Raw genomic sequence first — 17099 nt, 5'->3', positions numbered from 1 at the left:
ACGTCGTAAAAACTTTGTTTTTGTTGTTCTTGTTTTTTATATTTTGGGGAGGGATGTTTTTGTAGGGAGTTAATTATTGTGTAGGGGTTGTTATTTTTCTGCTTTCTTATGTTTTGGTTATTTGGCGATTTTAGAGGTTCTTTTTTTATTTTGCTTTCTTTTCTTTTTTAAATAAGCTGTTTTCCTCTGAAAATGGTGCATATTGAGGTCATAATGAAGAGACATATTAAACATTTCTATATAAATTGTAAATTATCCAAGATTTGTCTTTACATTAATTCTTGACATCCATCGATGCAACAAGTATTTCTTTAAAGTTATCAAACATAGATGAACGAAGGTAAGGCACATGCGTTTATTATTATTATTATTATTATTGTTATTATTGTTATTATCATTATCGATATAAATCATTATAACATGTACATACATGCATGCATACATGCATGCATACAAACATACATACATACATGCATACATACATACATGCATGCATGCATGCATACATACATACATACATACATACATACATACATACATACATACATACATACATACATGGAGAAGAAAGACAATCATCCTTTTCGGTAAGTACATGCAAATTTATGGATGGAACATGAGTGCTGTCAAAATACTCCGACGTTATCCGTCTTGTCCCAAGAAGCAAGTCTTGTGTGTTTTCAAATTAGTGAGCCTTTGTACGCTCTTGGAACACTTTGCAAATTCTAAACAAGTTTTAAGGAGAGTTGAAGAGTTTGAAAGAATACGAGAAACTCAATGTCAGATAAATGTTTTATTCATTTGACTCACAAATTATCATGTATACAGCGTACGGGACTGTGTATTTGCCGTTGATTACTCTGATAGAATGACCTAGCAATATCACAGGCTAAATTTCGTCTCATTGGCCGGCCTTGACTTCACAGCTGCCTGTTCAAGAATGTATTATTTTTTTAAAAGCAAATTGTAGACTCATATTGTCAGATAATACATCGTCTTTAATCAGGGAAATAACGTCTTTAATCAGGATTAATTGATTTGCAATCAGGGAAATATCTTCCTTTGTCAGGAATAATTTACTTCAGGTCATGGGAAAAGTATATTCTCTGAGATACGATTCATATTGTTGTTAACTATATAGGCAGATTTATAATATCCGAAGTCAATATATAGAACATTTCATTAGACAAAGGGAGAAAAGCGGGTCAGGTTTGGATTTTTTATTTGACTGTTTATTATCCGTAAAACCAACAAGACTCGATACCCAAAAGTACACAATATTTTTCAAGATTTATTGAGCAAATCGTGTTAATATGCGACCTGAATTATTAACAGGTTGTCTAATTTAAACTTATTTAAGACTTTCAGTTTGAAAAGTGAAGGCAAAGAGATGATGAATTATGCTTTTTATCAGAGGTTTTAGTGAGTTCAATCCTTTTGTATGGCTGTAATTTGTGTGGTGAATATAGATTTGTATCCGATAACCAGCTTGAGATAGTCCCATAGGATGCTACAACATCAGCTCTAAGCTTGGCTCCATCTTTCGAACCTTCTGGTGTTTATAGCAATGACTGGAGAATATATTTTTCATTAAAGTTACTCAGAAGAATGCAGATAGCTCAATAGTTTTGTATTACACAGTGTACTACTCCAGATGAATACAAGAATATAATGACTGATGTTCTAGGGTGATTTTATAATTCTGTTCTATTCCTAACTTTGTGACTGAGAACCGAATACCAAAAGATAAATGTACAGGGGGTTAACGGATCATCAGCCCAGAACTGACTAAAAATAGTGCCAAATAAACATTATAAACTGTTAAGATAAAAACAAGTAAATGATAACTCGTTTATGAAGATATTTCCCCCTCCCGTACAAATTAAAATATAATATACAGTACTACAAAATCAATATTAAAAAGCGAAGATGTTGAAGTCCTGTAAAAGGTATATTAAAAATTTCTTAAAGAGTACACAAATCTAAGATCACTTTTTTATATATAACCCGCATTATTTTAATCAGTCAAAACTATTATCTGGTGGTACGAATCTTCGAGCTGTTTAATTATGTTCAAATCAATAGCACAAAATAACAACAAAAGAAAAGAAAAAACGTCTATCTCACAAGGTGGATGTTGATAGCCTCCACAAAAATGTGTTCCACTGTGACTAGGCACGTGTGAGGTGTGCGGAATGATTGAGTTGAAAGACGTATACGTTAATCAAGCATGTGTGCTATAAATGATCGGCACATTACACCTAATCGCAGTGTTTGGTCTTCATGAGGTGTGCCACACTGAAGTGATGGCCTTGATTTTGCGAAGTTCATTCGGCAGAGTTTGCCACGTGTACAGTACATGCTGTTTTTAATAATGCTGGAAGGGAGTATATGAAACCTTCAATTCAAAACGAGTGACTGCGGGGACATCTTTGGCAGAATCCAGTACGGAATGCTTTTCCCAGATTGCAGAATCAAATTATCCTTAGCTATATTTAAGATATTAACAGGTAGTCAATTTTCCTATTCTGTGTCGCCTTAATTTAGAAAAAAATGATGAAATTTGTTTTTGAGTTGTTTTAATGTAGTTCAAAGATTTAGCGTGGTAGTCATTTTTGCGTAAAATCTGAGCCTTTATAATGCAAAATATTAGAGATGGATTCGTGAGATGTTGATAAGCAGCTGCAACCATGTCGTCATGTTTCGAATAGTCTGCATCCAACAGATACTGCTTTGAAACGAGGCTCTGTCTTAATTCAAAATATTCTGCAATAGCAGAGGATTGGTTGAGGACTTTTTCAATTGGCAGAAATCAAAAATATTTTCAAGTCAATTGGTAATCTTGATTGTAATTTAGGAAAATAGGATTTTGCAGTACGGGAAAAATAGATTTGTGCTGCTTAACCAGGGCACGAATTCTTTTGAAATCCTGTTTTTTGGATGCAAAAGGTTTGACATGAATGCCTAAAGAAGATATTATATATTGTATAAGTCGAATTAGAGGATGGTTTGGTACTATAATATAGATAAGATTTGCAGGCTGATCTATAGGTTAAATTTAGATCTTTAAGTCCAGTATAATCTGATTGAAACCTTCTAATCTGCTCCACAATCAGTGTTTGCCACTACCCGTATTACTTCCAGGGCGTTTATATATTGTCTCTGGGTTGTCTCGTGCGTGGAAGAAAAGCTACTTACAATAAATCATTACAGTTTGACCCAGTCCACAACAGGAATAAGACAACCGTCAAGATAATGAAATCATTAATTGTATGTAATCGGCAGAAGTTCATGCTACAAATTTTAGATTTCACGAATTTCAACCCGTTTTCTTCTGATTGTATCTTAACGTCATTAAACCCTTATTCTATATAACTTTTAAAAAGATGAACACTTTGTGATCTGTAGGACTTCAATATGTTGATTATTCTCAACGTGAAATGGGTGACTGACTTCCGTAAGGAATATTCACATCTTGAGGTTTATTTCATAATATGCGGTATTTACATACCTAAGTAATTGCGGTCTTTCAAACATTTGCTCCCTTAGACCTAGGCTAAATATACCACTCATTATGTTTTACATACATTTGGAGTCATAAGGTTTACCCAAGCCAAAAAAAGCAAATACATCATTTTTCTATTTGAAAGATACATGGATATATGTTTTAAGTCTGACTAGACAATCAGTTGAGCTTCTCCGGCATTTAAATCGACATGCTTCACCTGTTTCCACATGAAAAATCTTATATATGTTGGTTGGAATCAAAATAATTTAGGAATTTACCATTCGTTACATCGTTATTCAGCTTGCTGATAATGTGTGACTCTATTCGGGAGAGTCTATATAATTTTTTCATGTTTAGGCTGTATCGCGTCTGTTTCTCGCCTTGATGACCGGATAATCCAGTTTTAATAGTGTACCGAGAGCTTCGTTAGGCAAATGATGTCTTTGCTAGCATTAGGAAATAATAATTCGTGAACACGCTTACGAAAAGCATGATGATAGATGTGTTTATCAGATCCAATATGTTTTCGATATGATCAGTGGTAAACGTTTGATTCACAGAGGAACTGATAAGTTTGCTAATGGATGTAGTTAGAAACATTCCAAGAGAATTCGTTAAAACGAAATAGATTACAGTTAGTCAGATCTAAGGATAGACAGGATCGTTGCGCAGGATGCAGTTACGTATAGAACTTATAATGAAATAGGGATAGAGTCTGAAACTGTATTCTATTTTGCTTTACTATGTAGCTTTGCAGCGCCAATTTGTATAGTGGCAAATGGCATCATTTCATTGATAGCTGGCTAGGCAAAGAAAAAGAGTCCACGATTTCGACATATTCTCATGCAGATGGATTAAGCATTAAAAAAAAACACGTGTGTTGTTTCCGTTCTGAAAGTTTGGAGAATCGATTTCCTTATTGTTTAAATATGAAGCGATACGGTTACTTGTTTGTTTGTGTTAATGGTTTCATGTTATTATTTTTTTAATACTTGTATAAATATCTTACATTGAACTACTTCGGAACGATGGTGTAGGTAGCTTGGAAACCTTTGAATGTGTATTGTCCATCGGAATGAAAGTGAAGCATCAGTGCAGGTCCATTATATAATATTTTAGACGATGGACCGTATCCACAGAATCTGAAATTAAGTTCTAGATTGTGTGAGTAAAAGCATCCCCTACCATTTGTTTTAACTTAAATTCAACAGCACAATTGCTTCAGTACTTTACTCTACATATCGGCATATCAAGATGCTATGATTTTCTAGAGACTGCTTCAGTGAATTATATGCCATTTGCTTGAAATATATGGTTCTAAAACAAAGGTATTACTATTTAAGTGACTGAAAGAGTATTGTAATCTAACTTAACAATGAACACGATTAGTCGTAAAACGAATGAAATTTTGGGTTAACACTTCATTAAAAAAGAATGGGGGTTCAAACCATCAAACGTGTAGATCTAATTTGTTACATCATTAACGGTGGCCTATAAACGACAATGCTATTTTTAAATAGCAGATATTGATAAATAGGATCCTATTAAAAAGGACATGTATCAGTAAAGCTTGTGTTCCCTAACTCACTTGAAAAATGAAATATATGCTGCTACTTTGAATACTAACTTAGGTCCTGCTAATCCGATTCCGTACTTCCTTATCTCCAACAAGTCAAAGCTGCATATTGAACCATCGACTTCCAATTCAAAAGTGTCAAAGGTCACGGTGATGGTAGACTTTGGTGGAGCCTTTAAACATAATTAACTTTTAAGCATATTTTAAATGAAGTATCGATAAAATTATTTTCATTTATATATTTTCATGTATCTTGCAAAGTTATACTGTTTCAACCCAGATGCTAAATTATTTTAATCGCATATAGTATATCTTCTACGAGCTGATCCTGCTTCTTATATAAATATCTTCATTCAAATCACACATTTTAAAGTAATGCATTTTGTTTACCTTAAACTGACGTGCATTTCAGACAATTACAACTATGTTGAAAACATCAATACATATTTAAGCAACCTGCGATATGATCTACCTCTGTTCCTTTTTTTATTGGAATAACCTATAATATCTAGTTGGGCACAGTCCACAACATATTATAATAATTTGTATACTCGAGATGCTCGTGCATTTGTTTCACAAGTTCACTTATATTTACCAGGAACAAATAAAGCGCATAGATTACCATTTGTATGCTATATGTATGCATGACTTGTAACAGCACAGCCCCTCAATCACTGCATGTAGTGCTATATCACATACACACACCACACACACACACACACACACACACATATATATATATATATATATATATATATATATATATATATATATATATATATATATGTGTGTGTGTGTGTGTGTGTGTGTGTCTGTGTGTCTGTGTGTGTGTGTGTGTCTGTGTGTGCAGCACTCTTTAAAAAATGGTATTTATTTGGAACATCATCACAGTAGGCATCACAATTAAAGGAAATTATGATACCAATATTCTGCACTTAAAACATACTGGATGGCACATCATATTCATAACAGAAAACACGGCCTGAATTGATTAGGCTGGGACTGAACAAAATCAAATGAGAAAGAACAATCTGTTATTGAAAAGCAAACTATTCAAACTTAAACTTAAAACAACTCAAGTAAGTGGGCGATTTATGTGTATGCTTACTTGGATGAGCCAGTAGCAGTCAGCATTTGCGGCATAATTGCCTGGAAAATTCGGGGAAGTGAAAGTCCCTGATGTTCTTGTAAGGATACCGCCACATCCTAAGTTAATAAAGAAGTAATAACTTGTAAGTAAATGTCAACATCATATTATTTGAATAAAATATAACAATTTCTTCAATTACACTATTACAAATACTTGTTTCAATCATCAAAATTTTGCATTGAAAACGTAGTTCAGATTCAGTCGATAAACGAAAGCTATACATTGTACTGATATATAATCTGGCTACAATATATACTGTAAGATGGAACAAAAGCAATGTAGCACGCACTGTATAATGTCGGAGGGAACAAAGTAATGTATCACTGTATAATGTCGGAGGGAACAAAGTAATGTGTACTAAATTTTAAAATTATCGCATATCTTGATCCTAATCATAATACTGATAACTAACAACGTTCAAACATGATTATTCCATTATGGCTGTCTACTATAAATAAAAGCCTAATTATCGAGGAAAGGACAGATCACACAACGGGCAAATCACACAATGGACATATCATACAACGGACAGATCACACAACGATGGAGATCATCTCCCCCTCCTTCAGACAATCACTACAACTAATATAAAGAAAAAGGTATTAACCTCTTAGCATTACCAGCATGTTTATTATTGGATATTTTGCTGTTTCGTAAAAGAAAAATCAAAGCCTCAAACTCTTGTAATGCTTTATTTGCTAAATATTGAAGTTAAATAAGTCATATTCGTTTGTGAGTTAAATAATCATAACGCTGACAAAATTAGAATATGACTATGGACCTTTACAACCTTTAAATTAATATTTCAAGAACATTTATACACCTATAAAAGCATGTTCAAAATATATCCTTATTCTACCTGGTGTGCCTCTCTTGACTTCTTCGCAAGTTCTTCCAGAAAGAGCAGGAGGGCATACGCATGCGCAATTCGGACCCGTGTAGCCTTCGTTCTTACAGTCCATATATCTTGTACAGCCTGCTGCAATGTGAGTAAATTACTTTGAATCATTCTGGTAAGCACTCATTATTGGTTTTCAATTACAAATTTTAATCAATACATTATAATTGTTAAAAACGTGTTACAGATGTCAAGACACCAAAAGTATATCCAGGACAGCCACGAAGAAAATAGATGCATATTGTTGGCTTGTTACTGATATTTGGGACCAGGAATCTATAAAATAAAAATTAAAGCCAACATGTATGGTGTTAGTGTCTTAACTTGGAACGAAAGTGTACAGATTTTACAAAATGTTATTATTCAAGTATAAATTATTATTACTAGTAGTAGTAGTAGTAGTAGTAAGAGTGATAGTAGTAGCATGTTGGTGGTGGTTGTTAACATTATCTATCAATCAACGTCCTTCATATCACAACATCAGCTTCATGTACCTTATAAATTGATGATATGGAAATATTTTAAACAATGTTTAATATTTATATCAACCTGGTCTCCCGGTATATTTTAAAACACACTCTAGATTTCGTTTTATTGTTTCAGCAATAGAAGGGTAAGGTCGTTGATATGAGGCATAGTGTTTTCTTTTTGTTTTTATTTTTATGTTTTTTTTTTAATCTTTTAAAATGTATTTTTTAAAGATGAAATGATATCTATTCCAGGCATTTGTCGTCGCACAATAAAAACGTTTCGCTCATTTTTGCATCATTTTCTCGTTTCTGTCTTTTATTGTTATACATACAGTCAGTTTCAAAAGGTAAATTCATAAAAATGTATAAACGCTGACATCTTGCTAAATGCATTGTTAGTTTCAGTTTATATTTAACGAATATGAATTTAGATAGCGATATGCGATAATACCATAAGATCTTTAACTGTATTTTCGATTTTCATTTTCGGATGAGAAAACCGTTCAAATATACTAAACAAATCAACCCAAGAAAGGCAGCTATTACACAATTTGTCTCATTAAACAAAAACTGTAATTTGTCTTCAACAGAACAGTTATACAATGTAAGCACTCTAACATCACATGGTGATTGAAATAAATTTCCTTACAGTTAGATAAATCAGTTAGGATTCAGTTACTCTGCATAATCAAAAATACTTTTCTTAGTAGTTACCTTGTCCTAAAAAAAAAAACGCATTCATCCGTATCATAGCAACATGGAATGTTTAATACCACGAATAAACATCAATTTCAATACCTATCGAAGTATATGTAATACTTAATGGCTTTCATACGAATAAAATGATATAGATTGTTTGAAAAATTGTTTTTTGTTAATATCATGATGGTGTGACAAACGTTGTACTAACTACAATGTTTACGTCGAATTTAAGAGTTAAGAGCTACTATGTTCCCCGGAAGTGGCTAATAATGGAAGCGCGTTGCAAGAATGATAACTCTGCTTATACCCTTTACGGGATGTACATGAACTTTACTTAACTGACATGATTGTATACTATCCTTCAGGTTTTTAAATCATTAAATTATAATGTCGAAATTGTTTATAAAACACATTTCATACAATAGTCAAAACTTTCATCATAATTTTTCTGATTTTAGATTGACAAGAGAGCAGTCAATACAACAGATGGTACGAAGAAATGTGTATTCAGATTACAGCCTCCAACAGATTGACAGTACATCTGGTTGTCTAAGGCCAAGCCACTCAAATGTAAAACTGTTTTGGGTTGGGGTTGGGGTGGGGTAGGGTGGGTTTTTTTGTTTTATTTGGTTGGGGTTTTGTGTTTGTTTAATTTTCTTGTTTCTTATTTATTTTGGGGTGGGGCTGAAGTTTTATTTGCTGTATACAGCTATTGCACTTGCGAAACAATCATCAAACAGAGATATATGTCAATGTGACTGCGGCTCAGCTTTAGATTCTTTATCTGCCAGTTCATTATCCATAAAACCAGTAGGACCTGACACCCAACTGCACAAAATATGTTTTAAAGACTGTGAGCAAATTATGTTTCTGTGAGATCTGAATTACTAACAGGTTGTTTAATTACACGTTATAAAAAACTTTGAGAATGCAAATTAAATACGAAGAGACGATAAAAGTTATTGTGTCTTAAAGGATTCAGTGAGCTCAAACATTTCGTATGGCTGTTATTTGTGTGATAGAGATGTGTGGTAAAGATGTAGGTTTTCTCCAGTACCAGCTTGAGATGCGATAATAGAGGTATATGCGTCGGGCTTGTTTAAACACAATCAAAATGACGTCAAGCAAAGTGTATGTTTTCTAGGGGTTTTTTTAATGTACAAGGCGGGGGAAAATTGTTACTCCTTCATAAGGTCTAACTGACACTTATCTCATGAAAGGTACGTAGAAATTGTTCCAAGTTCATACCAATACTAATAACACTTGAGATACTTTAAAAAAATCAAGGGTGGGAGAAGAATACCATAGTGGTAGGAAGCATTTACTCGGTCGTTGTTGTTGTTGTTTTTGTGGTTGTTGTTGTTGTTGTTGTTTGTGTGTTCAAATGCACTGACAGTTTAGACGTCTCGTTCATTAAACTTGTAATAATTGTCTGGGTGACCATTTTAAAAATAACACGTTATAATCCGTGACATACTACATTAGTTTGTTTTCAAGCCAACATTATGTGTCATGACTGCCAGGCTATTAAATGCACTTAAAACTGAATCCGTCCTTTACGTCTGAACGTTATGTAACATAATTCCTATTAGGCACGGTTTTACATATATGAAATTCAGCGTATTGTAAAGAACATTCAGCAGCCAAACTGGTTCTGTTTGTCACATGTGAACTCCCAAGTCTTGATTACTGTATTTTATTGTGCATAGGAGTTTTTAACGGGAAGGGTAGTCATTGGCTACAATTTTTAAAATCCTTCAAACGCTCTGAGAAATGGAAATAGATTATTCGCTAAATTTAAATATACTTACCATTACACGTGTATAATGCATTTGCCGTCTTGATGTCAATAAAGCTCAGTTCATCTCTCTGCCCCATGATGCCCAACAGCCCTTTGTCAATCGGTTCAATGGTCAGAGAGTTGTTATCTTTACTGAACCACTGCATTGAAATAGCAAAGTTCCCCCCGTATATTTGGTTTGATTCCAAAAAGAAAATGCATTGTCCTGGTCTTGTTGATAAATGGAATTTTTTAAAACTTTTTTCAAATACATCTCATTGAAACAAAACTTCTATAATTATTCTTCATAAAACTTGATAGTTAAAATAATTTCTTCGCACGTAAACAAATTTGTTTTTAAAAAATAGCAATGTTAATAAGCAATTGAAATATTTCTGAAAACTAGGCAACACGCGAAGGTTGAACATGTGCGTTGATCAACAATGATAAATAAAGCCTCGAGGTAAGTTGATGATTTGTTTAAAGTTTTGGAGAATTTATACTGCATTAAAATCACAAAGATTTGTGGGTTATGTATTGTACTTACAGTTGGTCCGAAATGCATACCTGATCCAATATCGTACATCTCAATCATGTCAATAGTTTGCCGGTCGTACTTATTGAAGTCTCCCGCAAATCCCGGTCTGATATTATCATGTATGATGTTGACAAAGTAGTCCCTGTCAGGACGTGAATGCTCATGGAAAAACCCAAAGAGTGTCCAATTTCATGAGCTATCGATACCACCTGAATATAAATACGACACATTATTTCCAGTATTCTTGGGAAATATGATCTTGAATACTATCAAAATTAGTAAAGAATGGCATTTGTGTAATTTCATGGTCAAGTATGGGGAATTGTAACCACAGAACAACAGAGACCTTTTGTTTATATAAGCAGAGCAGTAGAAAATGCCAGGCATGCATTGATATTGCATCCGAGTTTATAATTTTGTTTTGAAATATCTGAAGCAGAAGATAAAAAGTAAAAAGGTCGAAGTATGCCCACTGTAATACTCACAAATTTTGATGTATTCTCACTGTAATGCTCACATTGTTACAACTGTCAGATATTGCTATTTCTTGTGGACTATCATTCACCATTCCGACATAAGATGAACATCTGGGTATATATCAGAAAAATAAGATAATAGAACGTAAACATTAATGTAAAAATGGCAAGGGTGAACAATAGGAAATAGTCTTCAGAACACAACAGAACAGAAAAGACTGGTATTGTGTTGACAGTTTGGTCAATCATCACAGATACCCTCTTTTCTCCGCAACATACCAGTTCTAAATACCTCCAAACGTTGCAAGGCCTAGATAGAAGAGAGCTATATTACAAATACATGCACGATTAGACGGCCTGCATTACATAAGTAATTTTCTTGAAAACTATTCATATTACCTATTTTCTAGGCGCTAACTGAGACCTACTGAAAGCCATAGTTACAAAGAAACAAACTCAAACATCGTCGGAAAATCATCTCAAAACAATGTCAGTAGGTTCGTCTGATTTTCGAAAAACTGCTGGCATAAAAGAGAAATATCAACCTTGGATTACATCACAAAATAGTTGCAAACCTCAGCAAAACGTGATGATCAACGTGGATTGTTTCCTCGAAGATTATACCTGCTATGTGGATTGAATTATATAAATGGCATTCCTGGTTCAGAATACCTTATTTCGGAAGCATTCCTTGTCCTAACTTTCCTAACTATGTCTGTCAAAAGTTCTTCAACCCATTTATATTATTGTTTGGGATTGACCCGGGCATTTGTCTCTGCAGCACAGTGTCAACATATTATATGTATTACCCATCCAGCAAAATCGCATTATGGTGCAGACAATACGTTCAATGCAGGGATTGTTGAGCAGAAACGACCGATATGCATCCAAGTAAACTATTGATGTGTCAAACCATGTGATCCGTAGTGGTAATAAATAATGTTGCTCTCTGAAACTTGCTAAATTCAAAAAGTGCGTAGCATTTGACAATGAAAACCACTACTACGCTCAATCCGACTCGATCATAGATTAAAACTCGAGTTAGAGTGCTGAAATCCTATAACTGATGGGTTGAAGACGATAAATAAGGTTTTGTCTAATCCAAGACAAATTGTCTAATAATTGTCTTCCTTGGGTTGATTTTTAAGTATTTGTATGGTTTTCTCATCGAAAAAATGAAAAATTGGAAAATATAGTTAAAGACTTTATGGTAATATTGCATATCGCTAAGGTTTTGAATAATCCAAGACATTGAATCCGATATTCAATGTCTTGGATTATTCAAAACCTTAGCGATAAACAGAAAAAATATAAAAATATAAACAGAACCAAACAATGCATTTGATGAAATGTCCGCGTTCATTCATTTTCATGAATGTACGTTCACCCTAATCGTCGGGTTACTATTATTTTTTATACAGCCTTAAAAAATACTGACATATAGCAAACTTGTATTCAAATATTCAAATGCTAAATATATTTGAATTATTGTGTCTTAGCGCTTTGAAGGCAGTTGTTGCGTATAATAATGGAGGATCTCAAATGGGTGATGATTTAATATTGAATTTATTAAACGAGTTGAATAATGTTCAGCTTTTGCGAGTCATTTGAGATTCTTTTTATGACATAGCTTTTATTTCGGTGTAAATTATTTAGATAGAAAGAAGAACGAATAATTTCGTTCATTCTGTCAGACCCTGCACCTTTCATTTGTTGTGTGTAAAACATAGACCCAAACAAAGTTGAACTAGTATTAATGTTTAACAGCGGATTATATGTTTATTACCAACTATAAATCAAAGAACAAGCGACCTTCCGAATAAGCATAAAAACATTTACACAGACAAAATCATTTTTCAATATAGAATATCCAATGCGCGTGATGTCGCATTGTTTGATGCAGTTGACGATCCTCGTGTATACGTAACCTAAAGTGTCACTTTCACAGCTAAATATTACACTGATGTGATGATATTCATGTGAAAGAAGGTTTACTGGATGAAGAAATTTCCTTTTGGCTGTACTGGTATTTGTAATCGGATATTTAAGTAGTTGATATGAAACAGTAGACTAATATAGACTACTGTAAATTTCATTTTAAGTCGGAATTGCATCACATATTTACGGTATAAATATGCAGTGGTTGGATAAAACTTCTGTCAGTCTGGTGACCGGTTTATGTCAACATTATTCTATCAAAATAGATGAGTTTATTTACTTTTGTAATTTAAAATTTAAACCGCGCTTGTATATAGGATGGATTCCATGCCACAGATAAATCGCCCCCTCCACACGAACCCCACACATCCGATATCAACTGAGCAATACCCTTAGTTGTATTTCTTGTTTTTGTTCTTGTCTTTGGGTTATGGCCATTTTCTATAATATGTTATACATGACATAGAAAGGCCCTGTGGTGGTAAATTGACCATATTTAGACAGACGAGACCATTTTTCCCAAATTCCATTGGTGACTAGAATCGAAAAATGTTCATTGAAAACAAACAAATCCAGAAGGCAGGGTTAAAAAAGGTTCCCCACAATTGCAAACAATTAGTAAGAGAATGCTGCACAATAACTTCATAGGCGTATTTGGACCAATTAGAATAACATAAAGTGATATGTTCACATGTTACAATACCAAAACTATGAATGTACAATTGGCAAAGTCTACCGACTATGTGATAAGGTATATTTCAAACTGGCACTACCTTTCTAGGTATTGATAGTTATAATCAGAAATAATTCAAACAAAATCTTTATACCTATAATGAGTTGAAAAGGCTTTCTAACTTTTGCATATAAAATAATGTATCATCTTTATGTGACTTTTGAACGACATGAGCATTTTTCTTGTGGCTGTCTCTGTTGCAGACTCTTCTATGAAAATTCAGTGCTTACCCTTCATTGATCAAACTTAATTTGAATGATATTACTATATTAACATGTTTCTGACATCATTTAATTTCATGTGTTGAATCAAATCTGATTTTATTATATTATATGTACTCACCCAGGTCCTTTAGATATAAGGACGTAGTTCGAATGCCCCACTTCCTGCTTGACATTTTCTGACTTTTCACGGAATCTCAGACATGTCGTTCTCTCCCAATGTTCAATAGCAGACAAGACCGTATTTCTGATATGTCTAGCTGCATAATAAATTAAACAGGCTAATTTGAATTCAATCCTTGCCACTGAGTTAGTTGTTTAAGTACGTGTAAAATTTAATACATAAAATATAAGATGCGAAAGTTAAATCTCCCGAATTAAACAGAAAATGTTCTATTCTTTTGTCCTTCCGATTGTGGGGAAAACAAAAACTAATATCATGATAGCATTAGTGTGTGTGTATGAGAGAGAGAGAGAGAGAGAGAGAGAGAGAGAGAGAGAGAGAGTAGAGTTCTTAATACCTTTATCGATTCAATCTGCGACTTTATGTCGCAAATTTAGAATATAATATAGCTAAGGGTTTTTGCTCCAAAGTTCCATGAATATTGTTATCCTTCTTTTTACTTCACACCAATAAATTTGCATGAACATCATCTCGGTTGAAGTTTTAAATAATATATTTTTATAACTATAGCGGTCTCATTTAATCTTCAGAGGTTGATCTGGTTTTAGATACAGATGTTCAATCCGTATTTAGGCCTATCGCACGATCAGATTTTAACTGCTTTAGTGTCTTCCTTGATGTACGCGCTTCGATACTTTCAGACTCACTAAATCGAACTTTTCTTGATACTGGTTTCAATTTCATTCATACTGTAAAGATAAAAATGTTTGAAAAGCCTAAAAGGAGAGGTATCAAAACATAATAAAATGTAGTCGTGTTTTATTCTAAGACGGAATACAGAACTCCTATATGGCTTAATAGATATCGTATTAACGGCTTCAACGTATCCCTGAGCCATATTCAACTCTTTCTTACCGCCGACTCACTTTTGTGTATCTAACACGAAGAATTCGCAGATATTAAACTAATGCATACAGCAGTATTAATAAATCAAAAATAATTTTAGCAATGTTCAAAACTTCATTTTTTATCGAATCGACACGCTTGTATTCAGTCTTTCGAGAAGCAACAAAAATCTACTTACTTAAAACGTTCACTGCATCATTAAACTTGTAAACGATGATTCCTTTCGGCCATAAAAAATTGCGGTTTTTGATAACCTTGCGTTTGGACCTCCCAATGCTTCCCAATGCGTGAGTACCGCCGATTATCTCCTTTTCCTGCAGTGGCGTCAACTTCATATCGGCCTCATATGTTCCACGTACGTTACTATTGCCCTCCATAGGCTGATGCAGGTGAGACAATTTTTCACCATTTGCAAGTCTGATATGATTGGTGTTTAGGTTTGGTGAAGCCTGTAATGAAAACATGTCGCTTGTGCAAATATGTATACAAGTTATTCACGCTTATGACGTCCGTCAACAAACTTACAAATCAACGTCAATTGTACAAAACTCTCGTCAAAAGCATATTAAGAAAGCAAGAAACTTTAACAAATTATGCTTTATGTTAAAAATAATAAAAAATTGTCTTTGTATTCATCTGTAAGCCATGAAATGAAAATAATACTGATGGGTACTTTTTCCAACTAAGGATCACGTAAGCAATCAAAATCAAAGACACACGGATTCAAAACTTGTCTTCGAAATAATGCATGAGAATAAAAAATATCAAGCTCTATAAACACGTCGTGATCCTCGCTTTGACGCCTACTAAACATGAGATATTTAATTAACTATACTGCTAACAGTTTATATTGTTCTCTACCATATATTCCCATTGTGATAGATATTTCAGTTTTCATTATCTCACTTTAGTCGAATGTATTACTATTAATGTTTGCTCTGTTCTGGTTTTAAGGTATATAACATGCTTAGTGCAGAATATTTCTGACACTTACAAAAGAATTTCTTTACGTGCACATAATTCACTATGTCTCTTTTATATATACCATCAACATCCTGCAAATTGTGTGCAGCTTCAAAATTATTATCAATATGTTTTGATGTTTCATTGAAAAACGTTTGCATATCAGAATATAAATAACATAAATCTGTCAAACTGTCTCACCGGTCTTATGACATAGACAGTAGTATAAAGAACTACTCTTCGGTCTTATGACATAGACAGTATTACAAAGAAATACTCTTCGGTCTTATGGCATAGTATTATAAATAATACTACTCTTCGGTTTTATGATATAAACAATATTATAAAGAAATACGCTACAGTCTTATGACAAAGACAGTATTATAACACATACTACTCACCGGTCTTATGACATAGACAGTATTATAAAGAAATACTCTTCGGTTTTATGACATAGACAGTATTATAAAGAAATAATCTTCGGTCTTAGGACATAGACATTATTATAAGGAACTACTCTTCGTCTTATGACATAGTATTATAAATAATACTACTCTTCGGTCTTATGATATAAACAATATTATAAAGAATTACTCTATGGTCTTATGACAAAGACAGTATTATAACAAATACTACTCACCGGTCTTATGACAATGACAGTATTATAAAGAAATGCAAAATTTCACTAAAGGGACTCTTTGTTACATTTTTCAGACAAATCACAGTACAAATGCCCGTTCCATTTTTAATAATGCAAACATATAGTCTTAAAATCACATCTTGTCTGCAAACGAATATTCGAAACAATACTAATTAGCATTATTATTTTCACTTACCTCTAATGGGAACCCTTCGATGGGGAGGACAGTCATAAACAACACTATGAAACCTGGCTTCATCTTCATAAGATTTACTAGTCTTTAATCTTGCGGTCGACTCTTTATATGTTTTTTCTACAAGGTTCTATCCAATGAAAATAATCATGGAAAAAACTTTTAGATGTTAGTTTATTTTCTTCCTGCGTCAAAAGCATATCTATGAAAACATTTCAATTGTGTAAACATTGGGCGGAAATATTGACATCTACAAAGAAAACCAGTCTGCTAGGAGTTTAAA

The 17099-nt window shown here is 33.4% G+C and overlaps 2 protein-coding genes across 2 annotated transcripts; both read right to left on the bottom strand.

Annotated features, from left to right (window-relative positions):
* Positions 1–780: 780 nt before the first annotated feature.
* On the bottom strand, positions 781–10809 carry LOC149793639 (blastula protease 10-like). The gene is made up of 7 exons (XM_089967622.1): positions 10632–10809; positions 10116–10245; positions 7094–7213; positions 6193–6290; positions 5136–5257; positions 4518–4650; positions 781–930 (listed from the first exon to the last, which is right to left on the bottom strand). Exons 1-6 carry the CDS (start codon positions 10677–10679, stop codon positions 4524–4526), a joined length of 645 nt encoding a protein of 214 aa, XP_089823748.1. The 5' UTR covers positions 10680–10809; the 3' UTR covers positions 781–930; positions 4518–4523.
* A 294-nt stretch (positions 10810–11103) lies between these two features.
* On the bottom strand, positions 11104–15484 carry LOC149793638 (blastula protease 10-like). The gene is made up of 3 exons (XM_089969026.1): positions 15199–15484; positions 14112–14250; positions 11104–11209 (listed from the first exon to the last, which is right to left on the bottom strand). Exons 1-3 carry the CDS (start codon positions 15482–15484, stop codon positions 11104–11106), a joined length of 531 nt encoding a protein of 176 aa, XP_089825152.1.
* Between the last annotated feature and the right edge of the window lie 1615 nt (positions 15485–17099).

The sequence above is a fragment of the Sinohyriopsis cumingii genome, chromosome 8 (genome assembly GCF_028554795.1).
Source record: "Sinohyriopsis cumingii isolate HCF-2022 chromosome 8, ASM2855479v2, whole genome shotgun sequence".
Classification (NCBI taxonomy): Eukaryota; Metazoa; Mollusca; class Bivalvia; order Unionida; family Unionidae; genus Sinohyriopsis; species Sinohyriopsis cumingii.
The sequence above is the reverse complement of the archived record's forward strand: the minus strand, read 5'-3'. Positions and strand labels throughout refer to the sequence as shown.

Bases quoted from the DNA above. Each gene is read 5' to 3' on its own strand.
- LOC149793639 (XM_089967622.1), bottom strand. From the start codon at position 10,679: ATGATTGAGATGTACGATATTGGATCAGGTATGCATTTCGGACCAACT. The intron at 10,246-10,631 runs GTAAGTACAATA...ATTTCAATGCAG, and splicing joins GTATGCATTTCGGACCAACT to TGGTTCAGTAAAGATAACAA. The intron at 5,258-6,192 runs GTAAGCATACAC...TTATGTTTAAAG, and splicing joins ACTGCTACTGGCTCATCCAA to GCTCCACCAAAGTCTACCAT.
- LOC149793638 (XM_089969026.1), bottom strand. From the start codon at position 15,484: ATGTTTTCATTACAGGCTTCACCAAACCTAAACACCAATCATATCAGA. The intron at 14,251-15,198 runs GTAAGTAGATTT...TTTATTATGCAG, and splicing joins TGATGCAGTGAACGTTTTAA to CTAGACATATCAGAAATACG. The intron at 11,210-14,111 runs GTGAGTACATAT...ATATATACCCAG, and splicing joins CTTATATCTAAAGGACCTGG to ATGTTCATCTTATGTCGGAA.